This window comes from Photinus pyralis, unplaced genomic scaffold (assembly GCF_008802855.1).
Source record: "Photinus pyralis isolate 1611_PpyrPB1 unplaced genomic scaffold, Ppyr1.3 Ppyr1.4_LG2, whole genome shotgun sequence".
NCBI lineage: Eukaryota > Metazoa > Arthropoda > Insecta > Coleoptera > Lampyridae > Photinus > Photinus pyralis.
Window position 1 is genome coordinate 37,337,112 of NW_022170403.1, and position 19,442 is coordinate 37,356,553.

General features: G+C 34.0%; 1 protein-coding gene across 1 annotated transcript; it reads right to left on the minus strand.

Moving 5' to 3' along the window:
* Nucleotides 1-1,383: 1,383 nt before the first annotated feature.
* On the minus strand, nt 1,384-5,444 carry LOC116163981 (neural cell adhesion molecule 1-like). Its single transcript, XM_031478107.1, has 4 exons — nt 5,365-5,444; nt 4,782-5,013; nt 4,437-4,734; nt 1,384-2,300 (listed from the first exon to the last, which is right to left on the minus strand). The coding sequence occupies exons 1-4, from the start codon at nt 5,442-5,444 to the stop codon at nt 2,104-2,106; spliced, it is 807 nt and encodes a 268-aa protein (XP_031333967.1). The 3' UTR covers nt 1,384-2,103.
* Between the last annotated feature and the right edge of the window lie 13,998 nt (nt 5,445-19,442).

Genomic DNA, 19,442 nt, shown 5'->3' on the forward strand with positions numbered 1-19,442 from the left:
CGAAAAATTCGCTTACAAAAACTGCCCAAAAGTACTTGATTTGCAGAGAATATTCATTTTCCTAAGAAGGCACGGTATATCGCTACTATTTTATGAAAATCCCTCTCGTTTATTTTTCGTTAATTGCTTTTAATTTTTAACATTGTGTCTAATTATGTTGATGAACTGAAGAAGATATATCCTGTGATAAGATTAAGTTAAATTTTAAAGATAGTACGAGCATTATGGAAGAAAATTTATTGCCTTAAATTTTACAACAATTTATACAAACAGACTTAAAAGAGCCTCTAAGTACACCTGTTCCTTAAATATGTATTCAAATATCTTTAATTGATCAGCACAAATAATTTAGTCCAGTCAAATTAGCGCAATTTTGGACAAATAAAAACATTAATTGGTAAAGATCTGAATTTTGGTATACACATTTATTGGGACTTTCTATTGAACATATTAAAAGTCCCTGTCAAAATCTGTTGCGCTCGAGACGCCATCTTGGAAAAACGGTACACTTTTCCAGTTTTTTGCCCATGTCTCGGCAATTATTACTGACACGAAGAAATAGTTTACATGAAAAATATAGTTTACTAAATTCCCTATAAAAAAGAGTATTTACATTTTTTTGTATCTCCAGTACTTTAGCTGTAATCTCACGTTGAATACGTCAGAACGCGTTTAGGCCCCGTATCGTAATATTATAGGAGGCCGTCTTTTTTATGACTACATCGATAGCTGTAATAGAGTCAAAAAATGAACAGAATCGTCGTGCGATAAAGCATTCTACCAATGACATAATGTTTGATGATACATCATGTTTTTTTCAAAAAGGTAAGCGAAAATGTGTAAAAGAGTTGGAGCAACGAAATGATTTCTGAAGCTGAAGAACGCCCTTATCTGCATAAGTATAACGTGCCTGCTAGTGAGAGATATTAAAACCGACATCGTTATCAGACCTTCAGAATGACCTTGACCCTGTTCGGACACTCAGTGCTCACATTGAAGATGAAAGTTCTATTGAGAGAGAGTCTTATGAGAAACCTTACTAAACGTGTCTCATACCAAGCTTGAGTGCGACGACTTCGCATATATAAGAAATACTGGTAGAATTTTCAATGAATTTTTAATGATTTGTAAAAAGTTGTAAAAAAATAACTGCGCGACTGTTTCGAGAGCTCAGGATACTTGATTCCCTATTCGATGTCGGATTATAGCTAAAGTATTGGGCATACAGAAAAATGTTAATATGCTTTTTTATGGGCAATTTAATAAACTATATTTTTTATCTGAACTATTTTTCCGTATCAATAATTGTTGCCGATATATAGGCAAGAAACTAAAAAAGTGCTCCTTTTTTCCAGGATGGCGCCTCGAGCGCAACAGATTTTGACGGGGACTTTTAGTATGTCCAATGGGGAACACTAATGAACATGTGTACCAAAATTTCAGATCTTTACCGATTAATGTTTTTATTTTTTCTTATTTGACTGGACTAATTTTCATTTTGGCACATTTAGTAACAATAATTAATATTTGTATTATAACAATAAGGTTCGTCGTTGTAACTTATTTACATTCATTTTACCTTCTTACCATTAACATTTATAAAACTGCCGATTATTTCTCTTTAGAATAACAATAATGGTAAATGATTAAAAATTAGCTTTGTGTTATTAAAGCCATCAATTAGCGTTAATGGCAGTGTTAGATCCAAGAAATTAACGAAGTCATAAATTAGAATTATTTACATCGCCCAAACTGAGATATTGCCAATCGAGATACGTATTTGTTGCGAAGAATATTGCCGGACGTTGCGCATTCAATCCTATAATAATTGATCAACATTGAATATGTATTAAATTGCTTCAGGTAACTTAAGTATAATACCGGTTAAACAAGTAGATTATTGTAACACAGCTAACAACAATACGACGATATTTTTTTTCTTTTTGTTCGGATGCAAAATGGAATATACGTAGATCAGAGCGTGACGGGAGACCTCTTCCGAGTAGCTACAGTAGTTTTATCTTTATATATACATTGAAATTCATTCATTATTACAATTAATTATGAAGCTACTTCACGTTTAGAAATGTATAACAAAATTTATCATAATATTAACGCAAATGCAATTGGGCAGCTAAGGAAAACTAATAGAGTGAATTGGGATGTTGCGGCTAATGTTGCTGATGACGTTTTGAAAATCGAGCTGTTTGTATATTCACTAATTCCGGCCAAGTTTCTGGTTGCGACGCGCATTTCGTACATGGTATCCTTGTCGAGTTCCTCTAGTGTGTAGCTGTTATCTGAAAAATAGAAATTTGTTATTTTGATCTGCTGTGGTGCTAGCGAATAAGAAATTCTGTTGCTGTTGCCACTAATATACCTACAGATAGGCACAGCTAATCATTTGATATTGACATCTTAAAGATGCAGGCCCAATGGCGATTGATTTAACCTTTCCAAGACAAGCTGATTAGAAACGTGAGGAGCAAATAGAAACTGCGAATAATAATACAAATATTTGTCGAATTTGTTGCTGTAAAAAAAACTGCACTTTTGTATATAACACATTTTTTGTTGGATCAGTGATTTAGGCGCAATGCGTGTATTTACGAAATAAACTGCACCAACATAGACAACGATCAAAAGGTCACTTCTGGTTGACGAGTATTGACGAAAATTTAATCAGTTAGTCCCTTGATCATTGTAGCTATTACTGAAAACAGAAGTGGAAAATTCGAAACCGTTCGTTGGTTATGATGTACACAAATCATGAACTCATTTTTTGTTGCGCGTTAATAAGCTTCAATACACATAAGAAATAATACGTTAAAAAATTAATCTAAAACCAATCAAAAAATAATTTAATTGGTACCTTGCTGGGTAACGTAGGTACCTTATACATAAATTTGCATCATAATGGACCATAAACGACGTAACTATCAGTAATGGCACCCATTAAATAAATACAATGCAAAATTTCATTGTATGGTATATTTAAGAAACTCTCATACATCAACTTTTATAATTAATGAGATTTTTGTGGAAATTGGCAGATTTCAGTATAAGTCTTTCTTACTTCAATTATAGAAAAATTACCCATACAATTCCACTCGATCTGGAACACCACCTGGACATTGAATGTATACTATGAACGCAGTACTTAATGTATTCTCTAGAGAGACTACTTATGGGAGATGAAAGTAGTGTTCTGCAAGTTATATTGAATTTAATTAAAAATGGTAAATGGTTACAAAAGGTCCATTAGAAGATTTTATTTTTCCGTCTTGTTTAAAGAGTAAAGAGAGAGAAAAAAACCAAGTTTGTCCGTTCGACTAACGTCGGGAGAAGTTTTTGTGGTAAAAAAAATCTGCAAAAATTTCTAATTTTTCTAAAATAACTCTCCAACGGCAATTACTTGGGTAAAATCACGTATTATTCAAAATTGTAGTGTAAGTACCTTTATTTTGATATTTTATTTGGCGCCCTAGCATCTATAGTTTAGGAGATACGCCAATTTAAAGTTCCGTGTTTTTCTCAATTTTTGGAAATAATACCATTTTTAGCGCATGTTAAAAAAATTAAAAGAAATGTGGGACAATTTATTTGTCCCTGAATTCGTCTTAGATTTTTCATGTACATACCTCTAGTGACGCCATGTAAAACTTTTGAAAATGGGAGGACGGAAAGAAGGAGAAAATACACGTTCTACCCTTCATAGTATTCCAATGAAAGGTCTCTATCTTGAAAACAGTGACTAATTTTTGGGTTTTAAAGTATGACCAGACCAAGTGAGTCTTTTTTGACGCACTTATTTGAAATCTTTATTCACGTTAGGGGGTTATAAAAAACCGTTCTAATAGTTTGGCAATTGACATTATATTTTTAAAATCGCTTATTGAATATGCCACAACAAATTTAGGATACCCAAAGTATATTTTTTGGGTAGGTATATTATTTAAATAAATTCCGGGGAGGGGGTCTGGTCATACTTTAAAACCCCAAAATTAGTCTGAGAGTGTTATTTACGTATTATAGAGCTACTAAAGCTACCAGATAAAATGTTTCAACCAAGTTGACGGGTGTAATGCCCTACAACGTCTTTCCATAGATTTTTCAATAAAAATATATGTACACCACTCCCAATAACTCGAATGCCCTTATCATCGTTACGTTTTCGTCGGAACATACAACTTTTCGTTTATTAGAGAGTTCACGCAAAATTAATTCTCGTTATTCTCGTTAATATGCCTACATTATCGTCACAAGGGACTAAGTTTTTGTCATCTAAACTTCCTCTCACAAAGTCGTTCAGCACAAGATACACAATTAAATGTTACGAAGGAATTAACAACTTTCAACTCAAAATTGAAACTTTCCGTCTCCAATAATGTTACTGAGTTTGGTTACTTAAATAAATCTTTCCAGTTATTACAAACCTTCCCGTTTAACAAAATCGGCGGTTGCCGCATGATCCCAATCCAAATTTTCCTCAGTGGCCTTATACTGTATGCGATAGCCGGAAGGTAGCATGCTAGCGGCAATCGTCCTATTCGTCATATCAGGCCCTTCGACAGTTAAACTGATGGTGTGCCGTCTTGCTTCGTGCAATCTAACTATGTCTGGAGGATCGGGCTGCACTCCCTGTTGGAGTGTGATAAACTTTTCGAGCTTCCCCAATCGGTTCGTCGCTCTACATTTATAATCGCCGAAAACGATCGAATTATTCGCGTGAAGCTGAAACTTTCACTTCTAATAAATTCAAGCGCGACTGGAAGACTCACCTGAAGGATTGATCTATGAGGTTCATGGATGGCTGCCTTATCCCTTACGGTGACGAGACGATTTTTGCGGAACCACTCGAACTTCGCTGGCGGATTCGCGTCGACCTCGCAGGTCAAATTAACATCGCCGCCAATAAACGCCCAAGCCTGCTCGATCTGTTTCCACAAGTGAGGGAACCGAGGAACTGGTTTATCTGAAAAAAATTTGATCAAGTTTCTCTCACGATTTAATCTAGTTTATGGCGAAAAGTTAAATTAATCCGAGTGTCCTAAATTCCAACTTAACAATTACGGTTTTGTTTGTTCTAAGGATTACCAAAATAATTCAAAATCAGAGTAGTTAGAAGTGTGGAAGTCTGTAATTAAATTTTAAACAGTCACATTTAGTTAATCCATGTATGCTAGTTGGTTTACTCTGTCTGAAAGTTTACCACAATTTCTAAAGCCTCAATTTACATAAATTTACAGTTGAACCTCGAACGGTATATAATTTTAAATAGTTACTCCTCATTCTCACCGACTCTTTATTGTCCATCATAAGATATTCCCTCCATGATAAAGTAGTCGCATTTATAACACGTACCTATTCGCCCGTTTCTTGGCACAAATACAAAAATGTACGTTGACATAAGTGGGCAAAGAGAGTATCATTACTTTTAACATTTTGCTTTACTGCAGCGCGATATTGTAGTCAAAGTTAACAAACTGCCCGCATTACCGTGCTGTAGAAGAAAAAACCACTCGAGACTCTACGGCAGCCATAAATATTACAGATACCTAACATAAACATTCCGATAAAAATCTTATGGAAAAATTATTAAGGGTGCGGTCGATTCTGTCTATACATATATCGCGAGTTACTAAAATATCGTTGTAAATGTCCTCTATTTCCATGCGAGAAGCCCAGTTTTATACGCTTTAAGTTTGGCTAGCTGTCTAGTTATGAAGAATAGGTGATAAATGGGAGGATGGACGCCAATACTCCAAGCTGATCTCAAAGACAATTCATGTTACGCCAATATATGGGGAATTTGATCATGTAAAGTTAATTAATGAAATAGTTATTTTGTTATCAAATCTCAATTAGACTTCCATCATAACTCACATTACTCACAACCGATTTATTTTGTCGATTACAGTTATTCCGTAAACATTTTACCCAAAATCGTCATGAGACCAGACTACTTTTCCTGGCGTTTGACCATCCGCTTCTAGCACTTTACCGGCCACACATGTCACATCATCACTGACAGATTGACATTATTCAAAAGTTATATACATAAAAATTGAAATTTCACATTAAAATACGATTTGGGGTAAAGTTTAATAAAAAAAGACTCGTCCATAATAGTTATTTGTACAACTAGAGAAGAAGGTAGAGTTTTTTAACTCGAGTTCAAAGGTTGACACTTGAGCGTAGCGAGTGTGTCAATTGAACGATAGTTTTCTTCTCAAGTTTTACACATATTTTTTTCTGAAACTACAATCAAAATTGAAAAATGATCGTATACAATAATGAAGTTTGACAAATAGCAATCTAGATACGGGTGTGTTTCAATTTTAAATGTCATTATTAAGATTAACGCAGAAATTGTTTTTTACTTTCCTCACTAGAGAGGAAAATCACATTTTCTTCACCCTTTTTAGAGACGAAAGTAGTTGTTTCTAAAGTCGTTTCAGAAAAAATAGCATTACTTGACTCGGAAATTAAAGTACCTACTCGGTCTCAAAGCCTCGTGCTTCAATGTTTCCTCGACAGTGATGTGAAGGGTTTGTAGTTAGAATCTTTGAAAAAGACATTATTTTTATAAATATCTTTTGTAGTACAAGCAGTTTTTATTTTTTAATCGAGGAAGGGGGGTGCGAGCATTTTTAGTTCCGTGCGGGAGTTATGTATTCTGCTGTCAATAATCGGTCTTTTTTCCTAATGTTACAAGTAAGTTATCGGCAACAGAAACTGTTTAGTGTCAATTAAGGACGGTCTCATTTCACATTTCACAGACCCTTTACCAGATACAGACTTGATGTTCCACTACTAACACTATTTACGTTCCAACATAACCGCAATGACCACTTTAACACCACATTTTAATTGCGGTCGATCAAGCACTTTCACTTGATCCTTGTAAAATAATTTTTCCACAAACGAATTCGTATAGATTTTAGGCCCGCGGTGCTGAAGAGCTCTTCACGTTAAATTCGTCGCCTGCTTTCGAAATGTTCGAGTGAGTTGCCTTTCTGTTCTAATTTTTGAGCAGAGCGCAAGATAAGCAATACGAAATTGGAACGTACAATTCACAAGCTGCTTCAAGCGGTGGATTATTGAAAACTTTTAATTAACTGAATTGATATAATGTTCATTATTACATCCCGTCGCTTTTGTTTTTCTTTTGCCCTCTTCATTTTCCCGAATACCGCGTTTTTATTTTTACTGTAGTACCAATATTAAGAGATAGGTACTTTAATTTAAACTGTAGATCTGGATGTTTCACAGTTTTCAGTGTATTAATATTCTCGATTGTGTCACATTATTCTAATCACGTATTTCAAACTCTCGAGTTGGGAGTAAAAGGGCAATGTTCTGGCAGTTAAATTACTAAAATATGTACGAACATATTAAATCCCGGAGTCATCCAATGAATGTTCCCCTGTAACCGCGGGTTGTTGATTGCGCACAGAAATATAAAATATGAGTAATATAATTTATGGCGTTAAAGGCCGAGCTCAAACATTGCCCGCGTACATATCTGTGACAATGAATCAAATTGTGTCTGTAGTATCAAATCGGAAAAGGAAGGCACAATCCGGAACCGTGCAATAAAAACAGCATATTAGGGATGAGTTGAAAGTGTGACGCTATTGCCAAATTTTCATTTTATAATAAAAATTAGTCAAATTACTTAGACCAAATTTGATAATATGAGAAGTGAGCAGGACTTGTTGATAGTAGTTAATGCATATCGTTTATTTTTGGGGTGCGCTCTTTCAGATATCGTGCATTTGCGATTCGGAACATTTTGAATCCATTAATAGTTAGTTATTATACAAGACGATATTTTAACCATTGAGTGAAAGATGTTAATTAATTAATTTTCACGAGATGGTTAGTTTCCCTTTATTGTCGTGTATAATACAAAACTTTATTTTATAGCAGAAGCCATATAAACCATTATAAAGCTCTTTATAATTCTGAATTTAATTTAGAGACGTCAAAAATAGCAAGCTTAGGTTCCGCCGTCGCGATCGTTTATATGTTCTGAACGTCATTTTATGTCATGCATTTGGACAGATGTCATTAGAATGCACAATCATTTGTTTCACGTTATCTACTCTTACGGTTAAAGAACGGCTTAGCCTACTCATTCAAACCTATTAAAATGTCATTTTTACATAAATTCTATAAAGTAAACTAAATTTTCTTTTGCATATCTTGCATACTTTGCAAATCTTTTCATTTACCTTGTATTTAAAAATGTGTACGTAACGAAGAAAACCCATTCAAATTAGAAGTCAAACCAAATAATAATATTTTTTGTTTATCGATTTGTGCCCGTATTTTGCAAACATGGGCTGAAAAATTATTACCTCAGCGGTTCATTAGGATTTTTTAATAAGTGTAAAAAGAAATATCCATCAATGACCGTGGCACCAACTAATTCTGGTTCTCAGGGTTTTTGTCAATTTTTTCTAAAATTTGAAGAAGTGTTGATGCTTCCATCGAGGTTACAAAGCGATAAAGGAACAGGCGCGTTAAGGAATAGGTCATCACTAACTCTAGGTCTAGCTTATTATTTATTGATAACAGCAAAAGTTTACTCATTAAATGTTTCAAATTTAAGTTCACATCAGTGTTTAATTGAGTATTTAATACCTTTGTTGGCAAAAGTAGGTACATCCAGTTTTTTAAAGGCTTCCCAAACCTTGTAGAATCCAATACGCATTCTTGAATAAATCTGTCTCGTAATTCAATTCCGATTTCTTCAATATTCTAAGGAACTTCCCTATATACTGGGACTATTATAGAGAAAACTTTTCCTGTAGCAATGTTAAACAATTGGCCTTTGGGTATATCCCAAAAAGGATTCATTAAATTCTCTATAGTACTTTTTTTTTATTTATAATTAAAGAGCTTCAACTGCAAAATAGGCCATTAGCTCTTGTACGGTTTATTACTGAATTTAACGCTCTCTTGTCTTTTTTACCCGGTGTTCTGGCATCTTACTTTTTATTGCAACCTGCATCTTCAAACGTTTGTGTCACGATTGAAGTTCTTAGGGAATAACTAAGTATGCCCATCTTTTCCGAGCTTCCAGAATTCGTCACTCCTAATCGTCGTGCAGCATCTGCATTAACGGTCTGCTCGAGACTTAAATCTACCGGTGATCGAAAAAACGGTTTAATTAAAAATAAACCGTTTACAAATTGACTTTTGTAGTTAGGGTACTTTGTTTCTATGTTTAATAGATTGTCGTGGAATCTTTTTGTCCATCGAGAATAATTTGGGTGACTAAAGACGAAGAAGCGTGAACGCGTATGAATCAAGGTCCGAAGTCAATTTACTTCTAGAAAAATCCCAGTGTATCTGTATCATACGGCAATGCAAGTACCAAAACTTTGCAGTTTTTCCTATTGTAACGCATTTTCGCAATACTTTTTACCCAAAATCGTCATGAAACCTTCTAGGCTGGTCAAACTAGGCCGGTTTATACAAGTGAGGTAGAAAAAATTAGTAACAACGTGATCTCTGCCGAAATGAGTACTCAATAGAGTCCTTATTAACCCCTCAAAAATCGCACTTTGTCGCATTGGTGGAACTTGGGTAAAAATGGCCGCCATCTTGATTTTTTTCGAATTTATTAAATATTTCGTAAAGTAGGTATACATTATATCAAAAAACAAAAAAGTTATTGAAATTTATATGATTTGGGTAATTATCACATCTGTGTCGAGACTTAGATGTATTTCAAGAACTTAATGCAGATGTAGCAGTTTAAATTAAATCAGGACTTAAAATTATTTTAAATCTGTACCGGTGTCCAAAGAAGATTGATGATATTAACTAGTTACGTCACATACTATACAGGGTGGTGACTTGCGTAACGCATCATAGGGATTTCAATGTAAAATTCATAACATGCGATTATTGGCCCCCCAAATTATATTAGAGCAAAAATGTATTAAGGTTTTTTGTAGGAAAACATTTTTTACGGCAAACAACCTTATTTAGTTTTCAATTTTTTGCATAATAAAGACGGAAAATTAAAACCCCCATCTTTTTCAATAATCTGTGATGCCATGGAATTTTATAATAGAAAAACTTCGCCAATATCCGTCAAGCCATTGAATGTCTACTATAAAACAAATCAAATTCTCAAAAAGTATTACATTTCAAACAGCGAATTCAACATAAAGAAAGACTAAATTACTAAAAACGGTTTCCTAATATAACAATTTATAATAAATGTTCGAATAAGTCACCATTAACTGCAAGACAGTAACCAAGTCGATCATAAAATCCATTTCGATCTGCTGCTAATTGATAACTGGATATCTTTTTGTTTTAGAAAATTCTATGGCATCGCAGATTATTGAAAAAGATGCGGGTTTTATTTTTCCAATTTTCCGTCTTTATATGAAAAAAATTGAAAACTAACACCGTTGATTGGCGTAAAAAAATGTTTTCTACAAAAAAGCTTAATAATTTTTGCTCTAAAATAATTTGGGGAGCCAATAATCGCATGTTATGAATTTTACATTTAAATCCCTATGATGCGTTACGCAAGTCACCACCCTGTATATGCGAATGACATCAAGGCAAAGCTTAAATTCAGAATTATGTTTAGCCTCACTACCACCAACCGAAGGAGCTGCCAAATAGCACATTAATATCATGAATCTTTCTTTTTATTGATGTATTGCTCCATGTGAATTATTTGGATATATTTAATGTAGCAGGTAAGTAGAGGGAAGCAAATAATTGAATGTTTTTATTTTCTTTAGGTTATCGATTTCGAAGCTCACTTCATCATCAGACCTTGCTAAAATATATAAACGACTCTAGTGAGCCGATAACCTAATGAAAATAAAAACATTCAATTATTTGCCTCCCTCTACTTACCTGCTACATTAAATCATGAATCTTCTTTGGACACCGGTACAGATTTAAAATAATTTTAAGTCCTGATTTAATTTAAACTGCTATATCTGCATTAAGTTTTTGAAATAAGTACATCTATGTGTCGACACAGATGTGAATAATTACCCAATTATTGAGTATTTTACTTTAAAATCCTTATTTTAAAAATTGGGCATACAAAACAGTTTTAACTAATTCAGATATTTACCAATTTTTAAGATATTTATATTACACATGGATATTACACGCATCTGACGTCAAGTACTGCGATGTTAACAATGTTTGATTTAAAAAGCTTGAATACCAGGAGAAAAATACAGCTAACCTTCCTTTATAAGCTTCTTCGAGGTTTCACAGATGATAGTGGATTGCACAGTCAAATTGGATTTATCACCCATTCATACTCCAGTCGGTCGAGATAATTATTTCATATCCCATACGCTCGTACAAATGTCCTCAAACATTCCCCATTAATTAGTAGTAGTAGTAGTAGTAACACCAATAAATTATTATTATTATTGTTGCGCACATATAATGAATTACCACCACAGTTGGATATATTTGGAGACTGCCTTCACGAATTTAAAAAGAAATGCTATCTGCACGTAATGTAGAGAATCTTATAACAGCTTGTAACTCGTGTGATTCGTGATTTCCCTGCTCCAATCATGTAACTCGTTAATTTTGGCAATCGTTAATTATGGCAATTGTACAGAATGCTTTTTTGTTTAAGTTTTTGTTTAAGTTTCAAATATTGTTAGCCGTGATCGTTATAACTATAAGGGCATCTAACTTATATTTTATTCCTAGTGCCTTTTTGGTTTTTTTTGTGTCCTCTGTAGCTAGTAATTACTTAATTACTAATTATTATTTTGTTTCTTGTGTACTTTGTTATATTTGAGTTATATTTCATTTACTCACTTAAATGTAAATGTATGTAGGTACTGCTCAACTGTAATTGGGGTAAAACCTGTAGTTGAGCAAGTAAATTTCATCAATAAATACAAATTTTTAAAAAATCCATATTGCCAAATCATATAAATTTCAATAACTTTTTTGTTTTTTGATCAATAGACTTAAACTTTTTTTATTATAGGTAACTTTTGATTCTCCATAAAAAAAGTCTCCTGAGTTTTTTTGATATAATGTATACTTTACGAAATATTTAATAAATTCGAAAAAAATCAAGATGGCGGCCATTTTTACCCAAGTTCCACCAATGCGACAAAGTGCGATTTTTGAGGGGTTAATAAGGACCCTATTTGGTACTCATTTCTGCAGAGATCAGTTTGTTACTAATTTTTTCTACCTTAACCACCTATTTTGACTAGCCTATTCATTTTCATGCCTACTTTATGTCAGGGAAATGTTAGTTTCCATGACGGAGGCAAACCAGCTTACTTTTCCTGCCGCCTGTCACTTTACTGACCGCACCGGTCAGTTTACCAGCCGCACTTGTCAGTTTACCAGCCCCACTTGTCACTTTTCCTGCCGCACCTATCACATTGCGTAATATCTATAATGATTCCTGTCATCAATGACAGATTGGCATTAATCAAAAGTTCTATATGAAAATTGAAATTTTATGTTAAAATACGATTTCGGGTAAAATTTAATACAAAACTCGTCAGTAAAATGACGTTACTTGACTCGGAAATTAAAGTACTCGGCCCCAATCACTAAAAAGATAAACCTCAACACTCTCTGAATGAGATATTAAATTTAAATATGTATTTGGTTTTTTAGCGTAACACAACGAAGTTGAGGTAAAGCTTATGTGCTCGTGTTTCCGTCCGTCCGTCCGTCCGTCCGTCCGTTCCATCGAGATCTCGGCCCCTGGGCCACCTAGAGACTTCGCGTTTTCGCTAATTGATAGCTGTTATGGTCTATATTTGCCCATTTCGATCAGTTTCATTTAACTCCATATTTTGCGCAGACTGCGCAATGCCAACTTTCATATTTATAGGGATATTTCTCTCAAATTTTAACCACAGACCCTTCTAGTAAAGATAAACATTTCGCGCATAGTAAAAATTATGTGGGCATGCGCAGTGACTGCGCAATGCCAACTTTCTTATTTATGGAAATATTGCTTTGAAATTTTAACCTCAGACGCTTCTAGTAAAGGCAAACATTTCGCGCATAGTAAAAATAATGTGTGGGCATGCGCAGTGATGTGTGCGCAATGCCAAATTTCTTATTTATGGAGATATTTCTTTGAAATTTTAACCACAGACGCTTCTAGTAAAGGTAAACATTTCGCATATGGTAAAAACTATGTGTGGGCATGCGCAGTGACTGCGCAATGCCAACTTTCTCATTTATAGAGATATTTCTTTGAAATTTGAACCACAGATGCTTCTAGTAAAGGCAAACATTTCGCACATAGTAAAAATTATATGGAGGCATGCGCAGTGACTGCGCAATGGCAACTTTCGCATTTATGTAGATATTTCTTTGCAATTTTAATCACAGATTCTCCTAGTAAAGGCAAACATTTCACACACAGTAAAAATTATGTGTTGGCATTGCGCAGTGCATGCGCCGTAACTGCACAATTGCCAACTTTCTTATGTATGGGGATATTTCTTTGGAATTTGAACCACAGCTGCTTCTAGTAAAGGCAAACATTTCGCACATGGTAAAAATTATGTGTGGGCATGCGCAGTGACTGCGCAATGCCAACTTTCTTACTTATGGAGATATTTCTTTGAAACTTTATTTTACTTATTTAACTCCTCTCTTTCTCTGGACGTGGACGTGCTTCAATATGCAGATTCGACATTTTGTGTGCTTTCGATGGCAACGCATCGTTTCAATACTTTGTGTTACGCGGCAATACCCACGTGGGTTTTGGAACATTTTTCTCTTTTTTTTTTGAACGTTTTTTAAAAGTCAATCTTTCGACCTTCTTTCTCACTTTCATCTCAAGGAAAAGAGATGAATAAATTAAAGTTAATGGTATGTACTGTAATGGTAAAAGTCGGTAAAACCATAATCAATGAAGGCCGTATAAATGTAGAAGCGATGTATTTAAAATTATTATCTGCAAACATTGACATAGACAATAAGGAACTTGTCCAAAATGGCCGTCAATTTATTTCCCCGGTAAAATGGTAAACAAATCATTTTCCTCAAATTTGTTCATCGTCCTTGCTAACCTATATTCGCGAAACGGACGAGCTCCGCATATTTTTGTAAAACGCACTCAAACGACGACTTGCCCCTTTAATTTTTGTTAGATATTCAATTATCCTATGTGTGGTTGTTAGCTTCAATTGAAAGATAATAAAAGTCCATTGTATGCAAAAAAAACTGTCCTGTTATTAAATTAAACAATCGTCGCATCGTTCAGGTTATCGAACGGAATGTTTTTCTGGTTTATCCAAAATTTATTAAAGATGTCTATATTTCTCGTCCTGATAACATCCAACCTTTCGACCTCGAAGCGCATTTTGTTCAAGTGAAACAAGATTATCCTGTTGCGTTTATATCCGGTTTATACTCCTATATACGTGTGTAATACAACTCACTTTCAAGTTGAGCTGTTATAATGATATTTTTTTAAATAATAATAATAATATATTATCGAGGATAGTATCATGTCAGAATTGCTTTGGGAATTGATTTGAATTTCTTACAAACATTTGTTACAAAGAGGCAAGTCATCTAACAAAACATTGCTGCCTTTTTCTCGCTTTTTCTCTATCACCAACCTTACCTAGTAAAATACAACGGCGACAACTATGTTAATTTATTTTTGTAATTGTCATGTTTCTTCAAGCAATCAAAATTTAAATTTTATTTGAGGTTAGCAACTTTGTTGACAAATCATGATTTTCTTCTGTTGGTGGACATGTGGCAATTGAAATAGAATTGTATCATAAGAAATACAATGCAATGATTTGACCTTGCAATTTCCTTCTGAAAGTTCTTGTGCGTTGTATTGCTCCATATCAAGCGGCTTGTAAGACCTATAGTCCAGGCAATGGGTAGGAAAAAGGGGGGTGTGCTTGTAAAATGTCATAGAGATAAAATTTGGTGAGATGGTAGAGAGAATGGTTTTCTAAACATACACCCAAGTTAGCCAACTCAAAATGCCACCGCTCGAGGGGTGGAGGTAAAAAAATCATGCATCGCTTCATCATTGGGGGTATAACACCCTTGATGTACAGTCATTGACAAAAGTAATGATCGCCGAATAGATAAACCCTTCAGCATAGGCAACCAACATTATCTGTACGGTAATACGGTATAGACGGAGCGACTCCTCTCACTTAATAGGTAATTAAGAATCACGTGCCCTACAAAAGGCCCGTAAATTACGTTGATATTTGTTCGTGTTGGGGTTTTATTACTGTAACTTAAATGTAATTACGTGATTTGATTTATAATTAAAACTAACAATAAATTTATAACAGTCTTGAAATTGATTAATTTATAATAGTAAAATAGTATTTATCACGAATATACAACTTATCACAGCGTTAACTAGTTATTCCTTCGGCATCGAAACGGGAGTAAAGTCGAATGTTCCCGAGCGGTCGCGAGCATTCGAGAACAAATAACGTCATATTTCCGGGAAAGATTACGTCACATCCGCCTTCGTTCTTTTATTATCGCCGATGATTAATCTTTCATGGCGCCTCGATGTCTATGGAAATTTCTGGAATGTTCACTACATTACTTTATAATTACCTTATCATCAAGAACACTAAGTAACGTCCAATGAAACTGAAATATAATCTATGTTAAGATAAAAACCTTCGTTAATCCGGTTGTTTAATCTTTTTATGTGTTACCTATGGAAGAAATGTCTCTTTTAATTCGTTATGCGCATTTTTTGCTTCATTTTCAGTGGTTTACGGTATATTAACCAGACTGATATGATGAACATTGTTAGAAGAAAATTGAATCACGGAATATGATTTACATAATTGCGGTGATTATGGTAATATTTCTTTTGTTACAATAACAATAAAACATCAGCTGCAGTAAGAATTACAAGGCAGCTCATAATATTATTAATCTTCTAAACGCAACACAGTTTATCGACAATAGTAGCATGTCAGTCAAAGTAATAATCAAAATTAACTTCGCCAGTTCGGGCAGTACAATAATCTGTTTTCAACATTCCTACAATCAAGGTTTTTTTACCATACTGTACAAAATTCTGATTTCGACTAAATTGGATTACTCGAGATATTTGAGCATGAAAATAATGAATTAAAACTTATTTAAAAACTTTGCAATACCACCGCGTTGTTCCCCCGAAGTGTAGTATCGAAAGCAATCTTGACGAGCCTCAAACTGACACTACATAAAAGTAAAATGTCTCAATTTCGATATTGCATTCTGCCCACATTTTTATCGTTCAGGTCGCGCCGATCACTCACTGTATGTAGTGTGTACCGTCGTAGCCATACACCGTCCCTTATTACTTATTACGTGATTTATTTACTTTTCATTTAATTCACAATTAATTTATAACGTCTTGAAATGAATTGATGTATAACAGTTAAACTCACATATACACAATTTCTAACAGCGCGAACTATTTTTTACCTCGGCGTTGAAATTGGAACTGTCCTGAAACACAATCCGATTTGCTTATATAGCAAATGCGAGTGTTCCCGAATGTTCTCGAACATTCTAGAACAAAACAACATATTTCCCGGACAGTTTGCGTCACATCCGCATTCGTTCTTTATAGTGGATAACTAATCTTTCATGGTACCTAGGTATTTATCAGGATTTCTGGCATATTCGCTGCTACAATAAACCGACACAACGAAATATCGAAAGATCCTCCGTATTACAATCACTTTTAACGCCAATTATTTTAATCTTACATAATACATTTTATAGTTAACAAAAATTGAGATAATCTTCTTTGTCTTTTTCCCAACGATCTTGGAAAAAGACCAAGAACATTATCTCAATGACCAAAACATAAATTTGATCTATTTTTGGCGACCACATGGATTTTGATCAAAACATGTCATTCTTGCACTGGTATCGTTGGGAACAAGATTAAGACGTGAATTTGATGCATAAAATGTATTATGTAAAATTAAAATAATTTGTCGTTAAAAGTGATTGTAATACTGAGGATCCTTCGATATTTCGTTGTATCGGTTTATTTCCAATGCTTCCGATGGTTGCAAGGATTGCAAAATCGGTGAATTTTGAAATGTGTGGTTACTGTGGCAGGAAAATACTATTTTGAGTATTCAATTTGTACTTATTTTAATTGTATAAGCTGCAGGAGTGAGACTAATTTGGTGTACACTGTATCATAACACTGGGGAACAGTAATTTTGCGGCATGGCAGATTGAAGTCAATTCTGTATCAGACTAGTGTGCTGAATACTGGAAAAATATCAGATTTGTAAAATTGGCTCCAGTTTTTGAGATAAAAAACTATTAACTATTTAAATCAAAAATTTTAGTAAAAATACCAATTTGCACTGAAAAATACTTTTATTAAGTTTGATCTTTAAGAATGAAACAAAAGCAAATATATCTATGCAGTTCACTGACGAAATTTAATTTCTGCCATGGTTCTGCTCAAGACAATCCCTTACTAAGGCCAGCAGTAGTCTACCATCATGTGGCGGTCCCATCGACCTTGGTATCTTTCTTCCATGACCCTAATGTCCTGGTGGAACCGGTCTCCTTGTTCCTCGCTGTAATCGCCCACATTATCCGGGAATCTATCTAAAATGACAATGCAAAAAGTGCACTTTAATGCTCATATTAGCTCCTAATTTGTTAAAATTTTGAAGCATTTTTGTGACTAGTTTTGCATAGTCTGGAGCTTTATGATTCCCTAAGAAATTTTTGATTACTAAAACAAAGCTTACCCATGCCTCAGATTCCATTTGTGTCATATAGTTCACGAATTCAGTGTCTTTTATTAATAAGTGTTCGGATTTGAGGTCCATCGAAGATGCCCGCTTTCAACTTTTCCATACTTAGCGCTGGAAATTTTTTACACACATACTTAAAACAGTCACCCTTCTTATCAAGGGCTTTGATGAACTGTTTCATTAGCCCGAGCTTGATGTGAAGTGGTGGAAAAAGGATATTTTTTCGGTTTAGCAGTGGTTCATGAATCACATTTGATTTTCCTACCTTTTTCGCGCAAAGGCCAATCCTTTTTACTCGAGTTTTTACTCCAATGCAAATAAGATGAACTGATAATTTCGGTCTAATAGCTGATCAGTGAAATGTTTACTACTAAATCCATGAATAGATAACCAAACTTAGTTGGAAATATTCAAATAAATACAACTTTAGAAGGGTAGTTTAAAATTTTGCATTGATTTATTACGTTTCGTTTATCCCAAGAACCAGAATCAATCCAAAAAAACTAAATGCATATAGTGTATATCAAATACCAGTGTTGACATTTTTATTTTTTTTGTTCCGCTGTGAATTATTGGAAGATTGAAACGTCTTGTCAATTATTCATACCACCTTGAATTTCCTATTTCCGATTGTGACGTGCAACTTTATCCTTAACATATTGACTTTATAATTAAGGAACAAGGTAAGAGATAAACAAATTTCTGCACTGTCATTTTGTTCAAGTCGCATTTATTTCAAAGTTTCGCTGTTAACTCAATTTATAAAGCTCATTCTCATTTCTCGTACTTTCTAAGAAAACTCAAATTTTACGGTGTTTGATACAGTTTTACAAAAGTGGCGTGTGGAGTGTGGAAAAGTTTCATTTCATATTCATACTGTTAGTACAGGCAGAGATATATTACTTGCTTAGGTGCTTATCCAGCTTATCAATGTTTCCAACACATCTATTGAGAAAAGTTGTATATTATTTCCAAAATCACGCATATAATCACAAATTCAAAGGGGTGAACGAACCAAAGTTCTTACTCTGCTATCATAAATGCCGTATGTAACTATCTTCAAGATACTTGTTTAAATATTTTACTTGCGGTATCTTAAACCATGTATTTGTTAACTTCTCAAATAAAAATGACAGCAAACCGTGCATGATGTATTATAGAGATAGAAATGCCGTAAAATTATTGGTCGCTCAACGATGTTCCGAGCGCGTAATTTGGTTATCATAATTTAAGTAAATGAAAGAAATTGTTACATAATATATCGATTTGTATTACAGCACACTGTAAAAAAATTAAAAAGATTGAGATAACTTGAAATTGTCTGGTGAAGGTTAACAATATTGTTATTAGATAGTGCGTAATAGCAGTCAATGACAAGATCAAATCTGTTAATAAAAAATGGTAATGTGCACATAAAGCTTTTTGGCACTTAATATTCGCTACTTAAATTATTTTATGATTTTTAATCAGTCCAAAGGTCTGCCATTCGAAAAAATAAAATATTTCTTCCATATGGATCCACCTCGAAATCTAGTATTTATTATTTCAGAAGATTTTGCGGTAGATATAGCATGACCCGAAAAATCAAGCCTTTCTGTTAATAAAAGATAATAGAAATCTACCATTAAGATTAAGCTGAACCAAATAAAGCAA